At 40.8% G+C, this 18,987-nt stretch overlaps 2 protein-coding genes across 3 annotated transcripts in view; one reads left to right on the top strand and one right to left on the bottom strand.

Annotated features, from left to right (window-relative positions):
- Positions 1-6,981, bottom strand: part of slc67a1 (solute carrier family 67 member 1) — a 114,269-nt gene extending 107,288 nt beyond the window's left edge. For both annotated transcript variants that reach the window (XM_080190411.1, XM_080190412.1), the window contains exon 1: positions 6,627-6,981. In XM_080190411.1, the coding sequence (XP_080046537.1) occupies positions 6,627-6,728 (102 nt within the window). In that variant the 5' untranslated portion in view covers positions 6,729-6,981. The remainder of the gene's footprint in view (positions 1-6,626) is intronic.
- A 314-nt stretch (positions 6,982-7,295) lies between these two features.
- tssc4 (tumor suppressing subtransferable candidate 4) overlaps positions 7,296-18,987 on the top strand; it is a 29,569-nt gene continuing 17,877 nt past the window's right edge. Inside the window, exons 1-2 of the mRNA XM_080190410.1 lie at positions 7,296-7,485; positions 15,513-15,585. The gene's annotated coding sequence lies outside the window, so the exon portion shown is untranslated. The remainder of the gene's footprint in view (positions 7,486-15,512; positions 15,586-18,987) is intronic.

Here is an 18,987-nt window from a genome sequence, read left to right as displayed (position 1 = left end):
GCGACCATTTCGGCCGTGGGAAATAGCCTCCAAGATACAAACCAGCTTCCCATCCATTGGCTCTGACTACACTTCCCACTGTCTCAGCAAAACAGCCTGCATAATTAAGGACCCTACACACCCTGGACATTCTCTCTTCCACTTTCTTCCTTTGGGAAAAAGATACAAAAGTCTGAGGTCACCAACCAACTCAAGAACATCCTCCCTACTGCTGTCATACTTTTGAATGGACTTGCTTTGCATTAAGTTGATCTTTCTCTACACCCTAGCTATGACTGTAACACTACATTCTGCACTCTCTTGTTTCCTTCTCTATGAACTGTATACTTTGTCTGCAAAGCAGGCACAAAACAACTTTTCACTGTATGTTAATACGTGACAATAATAAATCAAATAAAAACAGATCTCTGTAATGGAAGTCAAACTCAACCTTTTGACTCAGAGGCAAATCACTGAGCCATGATTAGCACCTAATTATTCTGTTGCAGTAAAGTAATAAGATATTTCAAAATTATTCATCTGAGCTAGGAAAAGAACCAAGAGAAGATTTTCAAGGAGTCTGGAACATGCAAAGGGAGGGGAAAGTGAGACAGAAGAGTTGCATGTAAATTTGCAGGTTTAGTTACCTAGTCATTGTCAGATGCAACTTTCCTATTTCACGCATTTTCTAGGTAAATGAAAAAAGATTCAAACCCTTTCCTACAGAGACAGTGCTCGGTGTGCGTAAAACCTGGGATTTTACAGTGTGTGTCAAACTTTACATTTTGAGGATTTTACATTCAGAAATGCCACCTTTCAGTAGTTTTGTTTATGCAATGAAGCATGTGGAAAATTCAGATTTCACTGCTGAAGCAAATGCTATAGCAAATACAAGTATGTAATTAGCAATTTAATCAGCAGCCATTTCAGAAGAATGTAAGGAGTTTAAACAACTATCTGAATAACAATCCAATCATTAGGAGTTTACAATGCACTTCGGACATATGACCCAGGTATATTATTACAACTCATGCAATCGAAATAAAAGATCCTTTGATTTAGTGCATCAGAATGGAGGAGAGAAGAAAATGAGCAGGGTCTCCAATAACTACTAGTCAATAGCTAATAATATGATGCCTTATTCTACACGTAATGTAATCATTGTAGTTCTTGATGTTTGTTCAAAGGTATTTACAATTCCAAATTAAACACTAAGATAATGGCAAAATATTCAATCATCCTGACTCGAAATGTTGGCTCTATTCTCTGTCCACAGATACTGCCAGACCTGCTGAGATTTTCCAGCATTTCTATTTTTGTTCAAAATTAAACAAGCTGGACAAAACTAACAGCATTTTCATTGTTCTGACACAGAAAGAAGAGTTTAGGAAGGAAAGTACAAGCCAAATTTTGCTAGAGCATCATCTGATTTCTCTGCAGTAGAACCAAATTGCCATCTTGTCTTCCAAGAAATTGGTATATGCATCCCTAGCCTAGTAAGTCACCACATGGAGATCATACCGCTAAGATGCATGCTGTGCCATCAAGTGATGCTTATTCATTAGAGGTCTGTTTTTACTGTGGGCATGCAACCTCAGACATTTTTGGGTTCTGTTGAAAAGTAATGGACCTGAAACATTAATACTATTTTTCACTCCACAACTGCTTAATATTTATAGCATATTCCACTTTTATTACAGTAGTTCAGGGCATCTAGAAGCATAAATACACAAAGGGAGGTAGCGGGGTGGATTAAGATAAGGGTGGGGTCATGTGAGAAAAGAGATGCATAATCACACCAACTGCAGCTCATACATTACAGCAGATTATAGGACGAGGGTGAAATTGGGTTTGGGACGGTGCATAAAGTGCAAAATATTATGCTGGATTCTTCCAAGACACTATTAACTATGACCTCCATGAAAGATACTTCAGTTATCCCAAGGACCGTGTCCTCCATTGGGGTCAGCATATGCAGCTGTGCCAGTCTCCACTGATTTTCTGCCGTTGCTGTCTATTTGGAAACATCTTCTCCTATAAGAGAGACAAAAGTTTGCCACTGAGTGTGTTTGGGTGAAGTGCCTTTCATAATCAAATAGCTGGCAGTACGTAGAAGCTGTAAGATGTGGGTGTAAGGCTTGCAACAGTGTAAAATCTGTGAGGGTGAGGTGGAGCATATGAATTCCCATTTGCTAGACATTACTGATTAGTTGTGCAATGGCTTGTTCTCCATTGAGCAGAGTCTAAGGCTGATGGTGCAGATACTTAGGTATGGCATTTGAGAATGCATGCAACAACATTGAGCATTCATGGAAGGTCACTGATCTTCTTCCAGATCTGTAACAGGTCCTTCAGCTGAAGCATATTTTTCCTCTTTGTTAAAGACCTTGACGCAAAGGCAATGGGCCTTTTCCATTAGACAATATTTGTGACAATACAATGCCAACCCTATAAAGGTGAGGCATCGCAGGCTTAGGTTGAAATGGGTTAGCACTTCTGACCTTTGTAAGATTTGTTTTATCTCCCAGTAAGCCTCTTCACACCCTTGGATGCATCTCCATGGTTGCCCTTTACCAAACAGCTGGTATAACAGTTTATGCATCGTGGTTAGGTCTGGCACAAACTTATTGTAATTTACCGACCTCTGGAATGACTGCAATTGCGATATGTTCTCTGGTCTACGAGCCTTCATAATGACATCCATTTTCTTGGGTGCCTTGCGTAGTCTCTCATTATTGATGATGTAGCCCAGGTATTCAATCGAATCTTTAAAGAATTCACATTTTTCTTTCTTTATTTGCAGACTATGCTCTTACAACCTTCTGAGGTTCTTCAAATGCTCCTCTTCAGTGGAGCCCATAAATAAAATATCGTCCAGGTAACTGGACCTCAGGTAACCATGATGTGGAAATACTGGTGTTGGATAACACGTCACTGACAGAACTCAGGAAACCCATTTAGAATTTGATCCCTTGCCCTCTGGAAAAGGGCTAATGCCAACATGATGCCAAAGAGAAGATGCTTGTAACAGAAAAGCACCCAAAGAATTAGTATTGTCAGAGGTGGTTGGGGCTCTTCCGTGACCCCAATTTTGAGATAGGCCTGAGACAAGTCCATCTTCGAAAATTTCTTCCAGCGTGCCAATCTGCTAAACAAGTCCTCAATAAGCAGAAGTGGGTAATGATCTGCAGACAGTGCTGGGTTCAAGACAACTTGAAGTCCCTACAGACTCTTGCTGTGCTGTCTTCAAAACTGGCACAATTGTGCTGGCCCATTCGCTGGTGGTGACTGGTTCCAGCACCTCCATGCTCAAGTCATTCTAATTCGGTGTCTACCTACAGCTCAGTGGCACATGGTACCGGATGTGCCTTCAGACTCCTCAGATGAGTCTCTACTTCAGTCACATTTTAATCTCGGTGCCTTTCATCTCACCCATGGTCCCCTTGTATATTTCTCCAGGATGTCCTGTAAACTTGTTTTTGAATTGACCAGCCTATTTGCCACGGCCCAGTTTAACTTTAATTTCTGCAACCAGGGGCATCCAAAGAAGACAGGGTAGTCATCCTCGACCACTTATGACAGTAGCTTCGCACACTGGCCCCTCAGTTGCGCCTTCACCAGTACATATCCTCTCAGTGGCATCACTTGCTCCATACAAGTATGTAAGATGATTCTGGAAGGCTTCAAACGGCAGAATTTTCAATTTGTCTCTGTATACTCAGTCCGGAATCAGTGATATGGCTGCCTGCATATCGACTTTAATTTTAATTATCTTCCTTGGGAAGGATCCAGAATCTATTCAGCTGCTCTTTGAACTGATAATATATTAAGCAAGAATTCTGGTCAGTTGGGTGTTCTTCTGCTTCCTCCACAGATTTGGAGGGCTCCCTATCCCTTTCTTAGCTGGTGGCATGTATCTTGTACCTAGTCCTCAGGTTTGGTTTCTCCAACTCCTTTTCCTCTTTCAGTAGCACTCTACAATTGTGGGCAATATGCCTCACCAGCTTACACCTGCAGCATTGGGCTTCACGAATCCAGCATGTTGACTCTGTGGGCAGACTTAACACGGTGGTGGCATTCTGCGGTTGGCGGCATTCTGCGGTTGGCATTGTGTTCTGCTGTGCTTTAGCTACTTGTGTACTTGGGTACTGACATCCAACTGCGTTGCTTCCGTTGCAGCTAACTTCACAGGCAGTAGCTGTTTCAAAAATCACTAAAGTCTAGAACTTTTTTTGTCAGTAGTTTTCATTGGATCGCTATATTGTGGAGCTCACAAACCAAACAGTCCCATAAAGCATCTTGCAGGAACCCACCAAATTCAGTGTTCTACCTGTCTTTAACACACCCACAAATTGCATGATGGATTCTCTTTCTAATTGTGTTCTTTTATAAAATTGGAAATGAAATGAAACATAAGTGGTTTTGGGGCATAATGGTCCCTTAGTATCTCGTACAACTCTTTGAGGGGCTTCTCTGCAGTCATTTTAGGTTATATGCGACTTCTTAACGTAGCGAACATCTTGCTCTCTATAGTATTCAAGAAGACTGCTACCACAGATTCTTCATCTAGCTTATTGGCTTTTAAATACGAATGGGATTGCTCCATGTATAACATTCAGCTCTCATGCCTTCATTGAATGGCCTTATTGCCCTGAACTGGCCTGCCCTTTTCTGCTCCTGCGATGAGAAACTTTCCTGCCTTCACAATCTGTAGCCGCTTTTTCATGTGCTTTTGTTGCTCTTTGCACGTTTCACGCTGCCATTCCCTCGCCAACTGTGCTCTGCTACTGTTCCTGTCGGATGCAGTCTGAGTTGAGTCTCTGTGCTCTCAGTAAGGATATCCTGCTCCTATTCCTGGCCTTTGGCTGCAGTAAGAAGTCTCACAACACCAGGTTAAAATCCAACAGGTTTATTTGGTAGTAAATGCCACTAACTTTCGGAACACTGTTCCTCAGTCAGGTCTGAGTCCCCTCACAACCACTGCCATCAATCTGTTTCCCAGCAAGTACCTCTCTTGTGGCATCAAATGCAGGCCAAGATCCCTTGAAATTGCTTCCCTTGAAACCTAAGCCCTGTTCCCTCGACTACCCCTACAACTCAGCAATTTGCGCTGTTTTTGGAATCTAGGCTAACATCAATCTTCCTCCCTTCTTCTGAAGAATTGGCAGCGTTGCACAATCTGTGGGCCATGACCCAGCCTTGTCGTCAGTTATTATGTATGAGGTCTAATGTGGACTAATAAAAGACCACGAGGTTAGTGGGAATAAACTGATTGGAATTTTTTTATTAATACATCATATCTCTAGCACAATCAGCACAAAAATGGCTTGGTAAGCTTCATGAAGGGTGAAGCTTGTGTCCTAGGTCACTTGACCATTCTCTTAGAGGGGCATGTCCCAACATAAATAACAGTTTGGACCTTGTGTACCAAAGGCAGTTGAGAGGAAGAAGGATGGAAATTGCAGAAATTGGCCCACAACATTCTAATTCTCCTTAGAGATGGGAAAAGTGCCAAAGGCTGGAAGATTGCAAATTTAGCACCATTATTCAAAAAAAAGGGAGAGGTATAATCAACATGCAAAGGGCTAGCCAGTGCAACACTGGTGGTGGAGAAACTTTAAATAACAGAAACCTCAGAGATATAGCTAATAAGGAGAGGATAATAACAAACTTCAGGATAGCATGGTGGCACAGTGGTTACCACTCGTGCCTCACAGCGCCAGGGACATGGGTTCGATTCCCGGCTTGGGTCACTGTCTGAGTGGAGTTCGCACATTCTTCCTACGTCTGTGTGGGTTTCTTCCGGGTGCTCCAGTTTCCTCCCATACTCCAAAAATGTATGGGTTAGGTGGATTTGCCATGCGAAATTGCCCCTTAGTGTCAGGGGGACTAGCTAGGATAAATGCATGGGTTTATGGAGATAGGGCCTGGCTGGGATTGTGGTCAGTGCAGATTTGATGGGCTAAATGGCCTCCTTCTATACCGTAGGATTCTATGTTTCTAAAAAAAAGCACTTCGGTTAATTGGCAAAATAACCAGATGCCACAGAAGGGAGTTTTTTTTTACCCAGTAAGTTAACAATAGTTATGATCTGGAATGCTCCGTTGAAAGTACGTGCAAATTCAATAATAACCCTCCAAAGGTGAACATTTGATGGAGAAAGGGACGAGAGAATTTACAATAGGAAAAAAAGAGTATAGGAGTGGATCTGAAACAAGATTTGCTGAAAAATCTCAGCAGGTCTGACAGCATCTGTGTAGAGAGAATACAGCCAACATTTCGAGTGTGGATGCTTTTGATTTAATTAAATAAATGTTTCAAAAATGCTAAGATTTCATAATGTGATAAACTATAAATGGTTTAACTTCCTACTTGCGCAACGCTCAGTGCCTCGGTCTTGAGGGTTTTAAAAAATGTTATGGAATTGTTTCAACATAACAGATGACAATGATGTAGAAAAGTACAGGACGATCAATGTTTCATGACTCAACAAACTTTTAAAATTGTGCAGCGAACTTTAATCAAAACTCTTTTTTAAAACAGCTTTAACCTAGGCGCCGAGCATTGAGCGCGGAAGGAGAACCATCTACTGCACCTTTATCTGATCACTGAGAGGAGCAATCAGTAAAAGGTAGTTAACTACTCACAGGCATGACTCCAGACTGGATCCAAAAGCAAGTGGAATAGAGAGCCATGTTGATATGAGTTATCAGAATGACGAAGCTCAATCGGATGTTTAGATCTGCCATGACCTCCTCTCCCACAGAGACGGTTTCACGCTGTGTTTTCTGCGGGTTTACACCTCCAGGCTGTTGCCCCTCTACCACCAACTTGGCTGAGAGGACGTGTACTCACTGCAGTGCAAAGTGTCGCCACCGGCACAACACCCTCCACCAGCTGACCAGCCTCTCAATCACAGCACAACAGCGGCAGAGGCGGCACTAAGCAGCCAAGCGGGGCGGAGTTCACACAGCACCATTAATGTCGCCCATTCGCAGTCCGCCATTGGCCCACCGGCAGCCGAAACAGAGCGACTCACATAGGGGGCGGGGCCAGACCTATTGATCCCGCCTCCTCTCGCTGATTGGATACCAACCATCCAGCTCGGCTCCTGATTTGTCTATGTAGCTATCCATCAGCTCTTGGCGGTCCTGCCCCTCGCGAGCGCTGATTTCTGTTGCTGCGAAGTCGCACGGGCGGGGGAAGGGGTTAAAAAAAGGTGCGCGGCATTGTGGGAGTTGTAGTTCCTGGGTATGGAGGCACTGTCCATTTGGCAGCAGGAAGTCGAGGCCGCTGGACTACCGCTCCCGGCACGCACTGTGCGGCACCTTGTTGTTGGCAGGTCGGCCGCGGAGAGAACAGAAGGTACGGGGAGTGACCAGATTATTACCCGGGAATCAGGCGGTGTCGGGACTAGAGGGATATGGACTCGGAGTCACAGCTCAATGAGCACAGATCCGCCGTCCTTTTGGAGTTAGATAGTATTCTGTCCACCACTCGGAATCTGTGAGTATTGTGGAGCTGGCTGGAGATGCGGTTGTTGCGCGCACTGTGCGCCATCTTTACGCGCCTTCTGACAGGATCCTTCTGTGGAAAAAGACAATCTAATTAGGAAAACCCGTGTTACATTACAGTTGTGTTAATTTTGTTTGTACCCATGTGAAGAATAGTAGGCCATTATGAGGCATTAAAAAAAACACTGGCGGGGAAAATTAAGGAAAATCCGAAGTGTTTTATAAATATATTAAGGGCAAGAGGGTAACCAGAGAAAGAGGGCCCGTTATGGTTCTAAATGGCATCCTATGTGTGGAGCCGAAAGACGCGGTATTGAATGAGTGTTTTGCATTTATGTTCACTATGGAGAAGAACTATAGAAAGTAGGGAGGGAATGTGGTGTAACTGAATAGATAGCCTCGAGAAGGAGCACGTTTTAGCGGGCTTAAAAGTGATCAATCCCCAGGCCCAGATGAGATGTATCCAAGGCTGCTGTGTGAGACAAGGAGATTGCAAAGGGTCTGATGCCAATTTTCAAACCCTTTCTGCCTGCAGGAGTGGTGCTGGAGGACAGTTAATTGGGTACCACTATTCAAGGAGGGAGGTTAGGGAAAGAACAGATAGTTAGTTACAGGCCAGTAAATTGAACGTCAGTGGTAGGAAAATTATTGGAAACAGTTCTGAGGGACAGAATTAATTTCCACTTGGAAAGGGAAGAATTAATCAAAGATAGCTAGCGTAGCTTTGTCAGGGGAGATTGCATCTAACAAATTGAATTTTTCGAGGAGATGACTAGGTGTGTAGATGAGGGCAGTGCAGGAGGCAGAGGGTAATGGTCTAAAGTTGTTTTAGTGTCTGGAAACCTGTGTCCTGTGGTGTAATGCAGGATTGCTGCTAGGTCCCTTGTTCATAGTCTGCATTAATGATCTAAATGGGGATAGCAGGAGGGATGATCAATAAGTCTGCAGATGACACAAAAATTGCAATGTGGTAAATAGCGAGGAGGAATGCCTTACATTACAAGGGAGATAGAGATGGGGTAGATGTGTAGAACAGTGGCAAATAGAATTTAACACTAGAAGGTGTGAGATGATGCATTTTGGAAAGACTAAGGGCAAGGGAACACAAATGAATGGTAGGATGCTAGGAGGAACCAGAGGGACCTTGGGATGCATGTCCGAAAATCTCTGAAGACAACAATTGATAAAGACGTAAGAAGGCATAGAGGATACTTGTCTTTATTAGCCAATGCATAGAAAATAAAAGGAGGGTTATGAAAGAGCTGTATAAAATGTTCCTTAAGCCACAACTGGAATATTGTATACAGTTCTGGTTGCCACACTATAGGAAGGATATGATTACACTAGAAAGTGTGCAGAGGAGATTTAGGATGTTGCCTGGATCACTTCAGCTATGACGATAGCTGGGGAAGGCCCTCACATTGAAGTGTGCAAAATTAGGAGGGGATATAGAAGACCGGGGTTTTCATTAAAACAGAGATGGTTGCGGAAGGGAAGGGGAACCTTATTGAGGTGTACAAAATTATGAGGGATATAGATGGGAGGAAACTTTTCCCTTAGTGGTCAATAATCAAGGGGTCATAGAACTAAGTTAAGGAGTAGGAGAATTAGAGGTGATTTGCGGAAAAACTTTTTCATTCAAGAGGATGGTGGGAATCTGGAACTCACTGCCTGAAAGGCTGGTACAGGTGGGAACTCTCAACATTTAAAAAGCATTTAGATCAACACTTGAAACACCATTGCATACAAAGCTATAGATCAAGTGTTGGAAAATGGATTTAAAATAAATAGGTGTTTGATGGCTGACACCATCATGATGGGCCAAAGGGCCTCATTCTGTGCTGTAAAATTCTTCTTTAAATGCTTGAGGCTTTGGACATCTCAAGGAAAGGCCATTCCTCACAAGGGAGCCTAAAGCCCTAAACAGTGATTACTTGCTGTACCTGTATACTAACTTTTTGTGATTCAAATGTAAATAATACTTAGATTCTTTTGTATTGCAGCATTTTGCACTCTGTTAATAGGAAAGCAAAATAGTGTTTATTAACTGCAAAGTGGATAATCTCAAATTTCACCACATTATGCTTAATCTTTGGCCATTCACTTAACCTACCAATATCCCTTTGCAGACTTTGTGTCCTCCTCATAACTATCACTCCTATTTTTGTATAATCAGCAAATTTGGCTACAATACTCAGTCCCTTTGAAGGGATATTAATGTAGATGGTAAATAATTGAGGCACCAGCACTGATCCCTGTGAAACCCCACTAGTTACAGTTTGTCAAATTGAAATGACCCATTTGTCTCAACACTATTTTCTACAGTCAGCCAATCTTTATCTGTGCTATTTCCCCCAATATCATAAACTCTTAGTAACTTTGCATGTAGCATCTTATCAAATGCCTTTTGAAAATCCAAATAAGCTGCACATATTGGTTCTTTGTTATCCACCCTGCTTGTAACATCTTCAGAGGACTTGTATAATTTAGCCAAACATGTTTTCCTTTTTGCAAACCCTGTTGACTCTGCCTGATTGTACTACGATTTCCTAAATATCATGGCTTCTTAATAATAGATTTCAGATACTACTTTCTTAATAATTGATTCAAGATAATTCCATTGAGTGATCATCACAATCAAATCTGATGTTGTCTCCAACTAATATCCACAGAGGGATCTCCAGCAAGGGTAAATTAATGATAATTAGAAATAGAAATTCTCATTAGGTCTTCCCTTCTGAATGGAGCATCAGATTGTGGTATCCTTCTTGTTACCCCAGTTTGAGGTTGGTGAACTGACTACTCGATGGGGGAATTAAACATGGTTGGGACCTTCCTAAAGGATTTAGTTGCTTACCGAATGAAGGAAAGAGTGGGGGTAAATGGGTGTTTTTCTAGCTGGCAATCAGTGACTAGTGGTGTGCCTAGGGATCAGTGTTGGGACTGCAATTGTTTACAATTTACATAGATGATTTGGAGTTGGAGACCAAGCTGTCGTGTGTCAAAATTCGTAGATGACACTAAGTGGGTGGCAAAGCAAAGTGTGCAGAGGATGCTGAAAGTCTGCATAGAACATTGAACATTACAGTGCAGTACAGGCCCTTCGGCCCTCGATGTTGCGCCGACCAGTGGAACCAGTCTAATGACCCTCCAGCCTAAGCTATTCCAATGTTATCTGTATGCCTATCCACTAACCATTTGAATGCCTTTAAAGTTGGTGAATCCACAACTGCTGCAGGCAGAGCATTCCACGACCTTACTACCCTCTGAGTAAAGAACCTACCTCTGACATCTGTCCTATAATTACCACCCCTTAATTTAAAGCTATGTCCCCTTGTGTTAGCCATCACCATCCAAGGTAAAAGGCTCTCACTGTCCACCCTATCCAATCCTTTGATCATCTTGTATGCCTCAATCAGGTCACCTCGTAACCTCCTTCTCTCCAATGAAAATAACCTCAAGTCCCTCAGCCTTTCCTCATAAGACCTTCCCACCATACCAGGCAACATCCTGGTAAACCTCCTCTGCACTCTTTCCAATGCCTCCACATCTTTCTTATAATGCAGCGACCAGAACTGTACGCAATACTCCAAGTGCGGCCGCACCAGAGTTTTGTACAGTTGTAACATGACCTCACGGCTCCGAAATTCAATTCCTCTACCAATAAAAGCTAACACAACGTACGCCTTCTTAACAACCTTATCAACCTGGGTGCCAACTTTCAGGGAGCTATGCACATGTACCCCGATATCTCTTTGCTCGTCAACACTACTAAGAGTCCTTCCATTAGCCCTATATTCTGTACTCCTGTTACTCTTACCAAAGTGAATCACCTCACACTTTTCCGTATTAAACTCCATCTGCTACCTCTCGGCCCAGCTCTGTAGCTTATCTACGTCCTTCTACAAATTGTAACATCCATCCTCACTGTCTACAACTCCTCCAACTTTGGTGTTGTCAGCAAATTTACTAATCCATCCTTCTACACCCTCATCTAGGTCATTTATAAAAATGACAAACAGCAGTGGCCCAAAACAGATCCTTGAGGTACATGACTTGTAACTGAACTCCAGGTTGAATATTTCCCATCAACTACCACCCTCTGTCTTCTATCAGCTAGCCAATTCCTGATCCAAAGGGATGTAGATAGCTTAAGTGAGTGGGCGAGCGTCTGGTAGATGGAGTACAATGTTGCTAAATGTGAGGTCATCCATTTTGGCAGGAATAACAGCAAAACAGACTGCAGCATGCTGCTGTGCAGAAGGACCCAGTGTCCTTGTGCCGGAATCTCAAGGAGTTGGTTTGCAGGTGCAGCAGATAATTAAGAAGACAAATGGAATGTTGTCCTTCACTGCTAGAAGGATGGAGTTTAAAAACAGCAATGTTATGTTGCAGCTGTATAAGCTGTGGTAAGGCCGCACCTGGAGTACTGTGTACAGTTTTTGTCTCCTTACTTGAGAAAGAATATATAGGCACTGGAGGGAGTGAAGAGGAAATTCACTAGGTTGATTCCAGAGTTGAGCGGGTTGGCTTATGAGGAGAGACTGAGTAGACTGGGGCTATACTTAATGGAATTCAGAAGAATGAGGGAAGATCTTACAGAAACATATGAAGTTGTAAAGGGAATAGATAAGATCGAAGCAGGGAAGTTGTTTCCACTGGCGGGTGAAACTATGGGGCATAACCTCAAAGTAAGGGGAAGCAGATTTAGGACTGAGTTGAGGAGGAACTTCTTCACACAAAGAATTGTGAATCTGGAATTCCCTGCCAGTGAAGCAGTTGAGGCTACCTTATTTAATGTTTTTAAGGCAAAAGTAGATAATTTTTTTGAACATAAAGGAACTAAGGGTTATGGTAAGTGGACAGGTAAGTGGAGCTGAATCCACAAAAAGATCAACCATGATCTTATTGAATGGCAGAACAGGCTTGAGGGGCCTACTCCTGTTCCTAGTTCTTATGAATATAATTCCTTATCTACTTTAAGGATCTAATTTAATGGTCAGCCACTATTTGAAATGATTTGGTGGAGAGTATTTTCCAGGATTGAACACAAAATGAAGAGGGGATTGGAAAGAGGTTATGGATGTGGATGCTAAGGAATACAAAGAAATGATTGACAATGGTTTTAACATGGAAATAGAGGGGTCGCTGACTTTGGCAAGGTTGAGAGAGTACATAAGTATGGGTAGAACTACTTGTATTGAGGGAGTGGTTTAGGGAGAATCAAAAGAGAGGAGGCAAAGGGAACTTTGAAGATTCAAATAGCCAGGAAGAAGTCATTGCTTAGTGCAGAATCTGAGGAAGGAACATATCTCGGGTCTTGGAGATCCGTGGGATCAAGAATTTGAAAAGATAAGTGAATGAGTTGGAGCAAATTTAAGATGTTTTAAGGAAGAGAAATTATCAGAGTAGGGACAGAAGCAGAAGTATAATTGGTGATGCATGCCACACCACAATCATAGTGATTTGAGCATATCAAGTTGTGGAGAATTTCAGCAAGGTGTCAGTATCCCAAACCACAATTAAAGCCATGGTGCCAATGAAATCATTGGGTGGCAAAGGCAGAGTTCACACACACACACACGCACAAGTAGATGGTTGGGTAAGATGGTCAGCAATACAGGAGGATGGTGCAGTTTGGATTCTTGCTTGTGAGGCAGGATGGACAGGTCCATTGTCACTTCAATATGGAGAATGCCAGGGTAGCATAGATTTATGCAAGCACAACTTGTGTCTGGGACAGTGACAACAGTGTAAGATGTCATCGAAGTATTGATGCATTTTGGTATTGACAGAACACACTGAGGCACAGTGGTTAGCACTGCTGCCCCACAGCACCAGAAACCTGGGTTTGATTCTGGCTTTGAATTACTGTCTCTGTGGAGCTTGCATATTCTCCCTGTCTCTGCGTGGGTATCCTCTGGATGCTCCAATTTCCTCCCACAGTCCAGAGATGTGCAGGTCAGGTGGACTGGCCATGCTAATTTCCCCTTAGTGTCCCTAGATGTGTAGGTTAGAGGAATTAGGCGGGGGGGGTAAGGCCTGGGTCAGATGATTTGTCAGAGAGTCAGTGCCAAATCCCTGCATTGTAGGGATTCTGTGAGGAAAGTATAAATCAAAGGCCATATGACTGGGCTATGAAAAAATGAGGGAGATGGGGAAAGACTTGCATTTATATTGCACTTTTTAGAACACCAAATGGCTCAAATAGCTTTATAGCCAATTAAGCAATTTTTAAGATGCAGTCACTGTTGTTGGAAATGTGGCAGTGAATTTGAGCACAACAAGATCCAACAAACGGCAATGTGATAATGACCAAATAATCGTTTTATTTTGATTTTCATTAAGGAATACAGGAATAATTTCACTGTTCTTTGAAATAGTGCTTTGAGATCTTTTAAATCACATACCCAGAGACCCATCTCATCTCCAAAAGATGGCATCTCTGACAGTGCAGTGCTCCGTCAGTGCTCCAGTGAAGTGTCGTCCTTGATTTCTGTACTCAAAAGAAGAAGGGATTAAAAGCAGCCTAGCGAAAAAAGACAGAATGAATGTGCTTGGTCAGCATAAACACCAAAATGTACACATGTATAAATAGGGAATTCTTTCGACATAGAAAGGACCATTCCATTCATTTGAAGTGTCTTGTATTGGATAAATCAACAGTTATGCTCGGTACAGTCTGTACTGTATCTAGTTAACTCTCAGCCTACAGTACAAATTTGTACTGAATCAACAACTTTACCAAACAGGCACTTTGGGAAAACAAAGCTCACATATTAAACAGTAGCTGTCCATTTTTACTATTGAATTGCTCCATGGGTCGAATGGATAAGGTCATTGATCCTTGATCTGTTTTCGTTCATTGGGTAAAGACATCAATCCCATGTCTGCTCCAATTCCCTGATGATTTGCTGGATAAATCCACCGACAATGTACTGACCGACCAATGATTCGGTGAGTAAAAGGATAGACCTCCAGTCTGATTTCTCAGTTTTCCCAAAATACAAAATTATCAGATGAACATTTAACAGTATGTTAACATATAGTCTTACTAATGGGATGATGAAAGATGTTGGACCTGAAACATTGACTCTGTTACTGTGTCTGCAGCATTTATTATAAACAATCTGAAGACTTGTAGCATCTTACAGGTTGCAAACATGGCAGTATTTTGTTTTTGTAATAAATAAGTTGTCCAAACTAGAAGTAGTGTCAGTAAATTTGTGCAATTTTAAAATTGGAGCCAACAAAATATTCAATATTTGATGGTGTCCATTAGTATATTTTGGTATTCAGTGGACAACAATCATATTGCATGTACACTTGGCACATAGTAAAGTTTACACATGGGAAAGTGGTCAGCAAGATACTTCTCAGAATTGAATACGCTAAAAGAATGGTGCACTGTTCAATGTGGTCATCAAAAGATGGAGTCCCTCTCATGGATAAAGTCAATTTTTAAATTACATTTACAATTATCTCACATTGTAAAACATGAGGAAATTACCTTCTGTTCATTTCTGATGAAAAAGTCATCGTTCTCAAACATTAACTCTGTTTCTCTCTCCCCAGATGCTGCCAGATCTATTAAATATTGTATTTCTAGCATTTTCTGTTTTCATTTAAGAAATTACCCTATTTTATTCCAATCCCAAAGCATTGAGCTATTCTGAAATGAATGAACTGTCATATGTAAGAAAACAAACAGCAGCAAGATGAGTGACTAGTTAGCTGGTTTTGATAGTATTCATTTGAGGAAAATGTGAATGCCCAGTTTCTGTGGTAATCAAATGCTTTGTTTGCAATAGTGTCCTGGAATTTCTAATATCTACCTGAAATGATGGTTCAGATGGATATTAATGGCTGGAACGGCAAAAAGCAATGGAAAATATCAGAAGTTCAAAGCACATTTTATTCATGTTAATCTTCATATCTGAGCCATAGCTGCAGCTAATATAGAAGGGAAGGAACAAGTAAAATCATTAACATGAGGGCTCTTGATCTTTCTTTTTACAGGGTGTGTGAGCTCAGGACGTTGGTAGCTTTGACAGATCGAGAAAGAGGGAAATTAGTCCAGTCTCGGAACAAAGTAAGTATTAATCAGTAGGTTTCCCAAGTGGTTGATGCTATAAGGAATAGCGTGGTCATGCCTTATCTGTCTCTGAAGCTAAATTGCCATATTCTCAAACAAATTATAGCTTTGTACTGATTTAACATTGGATTAAAAAGTAATTCTAAAAAGTTCTAGTGGTATAACAAATCTTCGTATAGATCCCTTTTATCAGAACTCTGATAAAACATCTGATTCAACACAAGTTTGCTTTTCCTTGCTGCATGATTCAGTCAAATACAATGTGACATTTGATTTATCTAATTGTCAAAAGTACCTGTATTCTAGGGATCTGGAAGTTGTTATTTGGGGTATAAACCATTTACGTTTACACATTAAATCGTCATTCAGCAATAATTAAAATACTCTGTAGAAAATGTGACATAAGTATTTTATCTCAATCACAGTTTACCAATTTATTCAGTGTACAAATTGCGGCATATTACTTTGTAAAATAGAATGGTTGCAGTACAGAACGAGATGTTCTTCCCATTGTGTCTGCGTTGGCTCTAAGAGTTATGCAGCTACTGCTTTTTTCTTGAAGCTCTGCAATTTTTTCTCTTATAATATTTATACAATTCTCTTGTGATAACAAGAAAATTGTGATAACAAGAGAATTGTGTAAATATCAGAAGAGAAAAAATTTACCACACGTTCAGGCAGTGTATTCCAGATCTTAACCACTCACTTTGTTATAAAGCTTTATCTCATCTAGTCATTGCTTTTTTTCTGTTAATCACCTAGTGTCCTTTCGTTCTTCACCAACTGGAATGGTTTTTCCCTATCTACTGTCTTCATACTTAACAATTTTGAACATCTCTAATGTTCGCTCTATTATGTACCCCTTCAACCTTCCCTAAAGAGAATAGTCCTATCTTTGCCAATCTATCCTCCTAAACAAAGTCTCTTATCCCCTTTATAACTGAAGACTCTCAAACCCAGAATATTCTTGTAAATTTTTTATTAACCCTCTCTGATGCCTTCACATCCTTCCTAAAGTGTGATGCCCAAGATTGGACACAATATTCAAGGCCAAACCAGTATTTTACAAAGGTTCACTGTAAGTTTCTTACTTTTGTATTCACTGCATCTGTTATAAAGCCCGTGTGCCTTAACCATTTTCTCAACCTGTCCTGCCAGGTCTGCAACTGCTTCTACACATCTTTTAGAATTGTACTCTAATTATCTCTCTCCATTCTTCCCACCAAAATGTATCAATTAACATTTCTCTGCATTAAATATCACCTGCCATGTGTCCATTTGTTCCGTCAATCTGTCTATATTCCCTTGAAGTCTATCACTATCCTCGCAGTTCACAATATTTGCAAATTTCACTTCCTCTGCAATTTTTAAATTGTGCCCTGCATACCCAAGTCAAAGTCATTAACATATATCAAGAAAAGCAGTGATCGTATTACTGACCCTTGCGGGAACCCCACTATGTGCCTTTCTCCAATCTGAAAAACCTTATGCTTTCTTGCTCGTTGCTCAACAAACTTCACATCTATTATGGCACTATCCTTTTTATTTCATGGGCTTCAATTTTGCTGACGTGACACTTTATCAGAGCCTTGTGGAAGTCCATGCACATCACATCACTCTCATCAGTCAGTTAATGGAACAGACTCTCCATAGCCATGAGCACAAGTCTCAGAGTATTGGTTGCCCAGTACTAAAATTAAGAACTGGAGAGGAACTTAAGAGTGGGAGGGGAAAGGTCCACATGGGTAGCCGTGACATAGATAGGACTAAGAAAGAGGTTCTGCTGAGTAAGTATGGGCACCTAGGAACTAAATTATGAAGTAGAATCTAGATTGTAAATAATTAAGGACCTCCTATTTATCCCTTTTTCCTGTTAGCTAACCAAAATCCTTGTCCATGCTAATATATTACCCTCTACACCAAGTGCTCATATACTGTACAGTAATCTTTAATGCGGCACCTTATCAAATGCCTTTTAGAAATCCAAGTGTCCCACGTTTACTGGTTCCCCATTATCCAACTTGAACGTTACATCATCAGAAAAGTTTAGTAGATTAGGTAAACACAATTTACCTTTTACAAAGCCATATTGGCTCTGTTTGATCACATTGTGGTTTTCTAAGTGTCCTGCTTCTCCTTAAGAATGAGTTCTAACACTCTCCTGTGATAGATGTTAGGCTAACTGGCCTATAGCTTCCTGCTTTCTGCCTCCCTTTTTTGAATAAAAATGTTACATTTGTTATTTTACCATCCACTGGGACATCTCCAAACTTTCTTCAGTTCTGGAAGATTATAACCAATACATCTATCTGTGTCGTCACTTTTGAGATCTTACGATGCCTCACTTCTGGTGCCTTTAGGTCTAATATCTTTTCCTGGTGATTGTTTTAAATTCATCCCTTCCTTTCGCCTCTTTATTCAATCATCTTTGGGAAGTTTTCTAAGTCTCCTATCATGAAGACAGACACAAAACACCTGTTGCAATACCTTTCTTGTTTTCCATAATATTACGATCCCAGTTTATACTATAACTGGATGAGAAGATTCAAGAATGGAACCCTGGCTCAAAAGATTGTAACTTTTACTTTTTTTATATAAAAAGTGGAGGAACAGAGTCAAAGGACTGCTAATTAGTTCTAACAACAAGAAAAAATATTAAACATGAAAAGATTGGATTACAATGCAATGACTTGACATCCACCTTAGCTCAGAACAGTTTTATTTATTTTTTCCCTTGAATTATCCCTTGGTTCTGTTCTCTTAACTTCAGTCTTCAGACATTCTTATTGTCTCAATTTCCTGGTTATGTGCACTGTATCTGATTCTTTGGAATTGAAAACACTCCTCACATATACATATCAAACTTTTGGTTCTAATCTTCCAAGCATAGAAACATTAAATTAAACCCACTTAAAATTTACATTATTTCAAATGTTTAGCAATATAAATATTAATCCCTTAAAATTACCATTTGTTTTCCTAACTATTACGAATTCCCTAGACACTCTGTCTAGAGGATGATCACTAGTTTTAGTTAAAGTTTTCCTATTCACAATCTTGTAGCAACTCCTAATATCCATTTTTATATTAATGGCTAATTTTCACACTTATTTTGCTTCTTGATTTATAGTTATTCTTTGCTGGTTCTTTAAGTCTAACCAATTAGGTTTGTACAGTATTCCTTTCAATTTAATACTATTTTTGACTTCGTTATGTAGAATGGATAATACATCCTTCTGAAAAAGCCTTCCTTTGTCACTGGGATAAATCGTTACTGAGAGTTATTAAATATCTCCTTAAAAGTTTGCCACTGCAGCTCTATTGTTCTACTTTTTAACCTAGTTTCCAGTTTATCTTAGCCAGCTCTACTTTCATTCTGTAATAGTTACCTTTATTTAG

This window comes from Carcharhinus amblyrhynchos, chromosome 6 (genome assembly GCF_965287045.1).
Source record: "Carcharhinus amblyrhynchos chromosome 6, sCarAmb.v2.hapA, whole genome shotgun sequence".
NCBI classification, from domain to species: domain Eukaryota; kingdom Metazoa; phylum Chordata; class Chondrichthyes; order Carcharhiniformes; family Carcharhinidae; genus Carcharhinus; species Carcharhinus amblyrhynchos.
The sequence above is the reverse complement of the archived record's forward strand: the minus strand, read 5'-3'. Positions and strand labels throughout refer to the sequence as shown.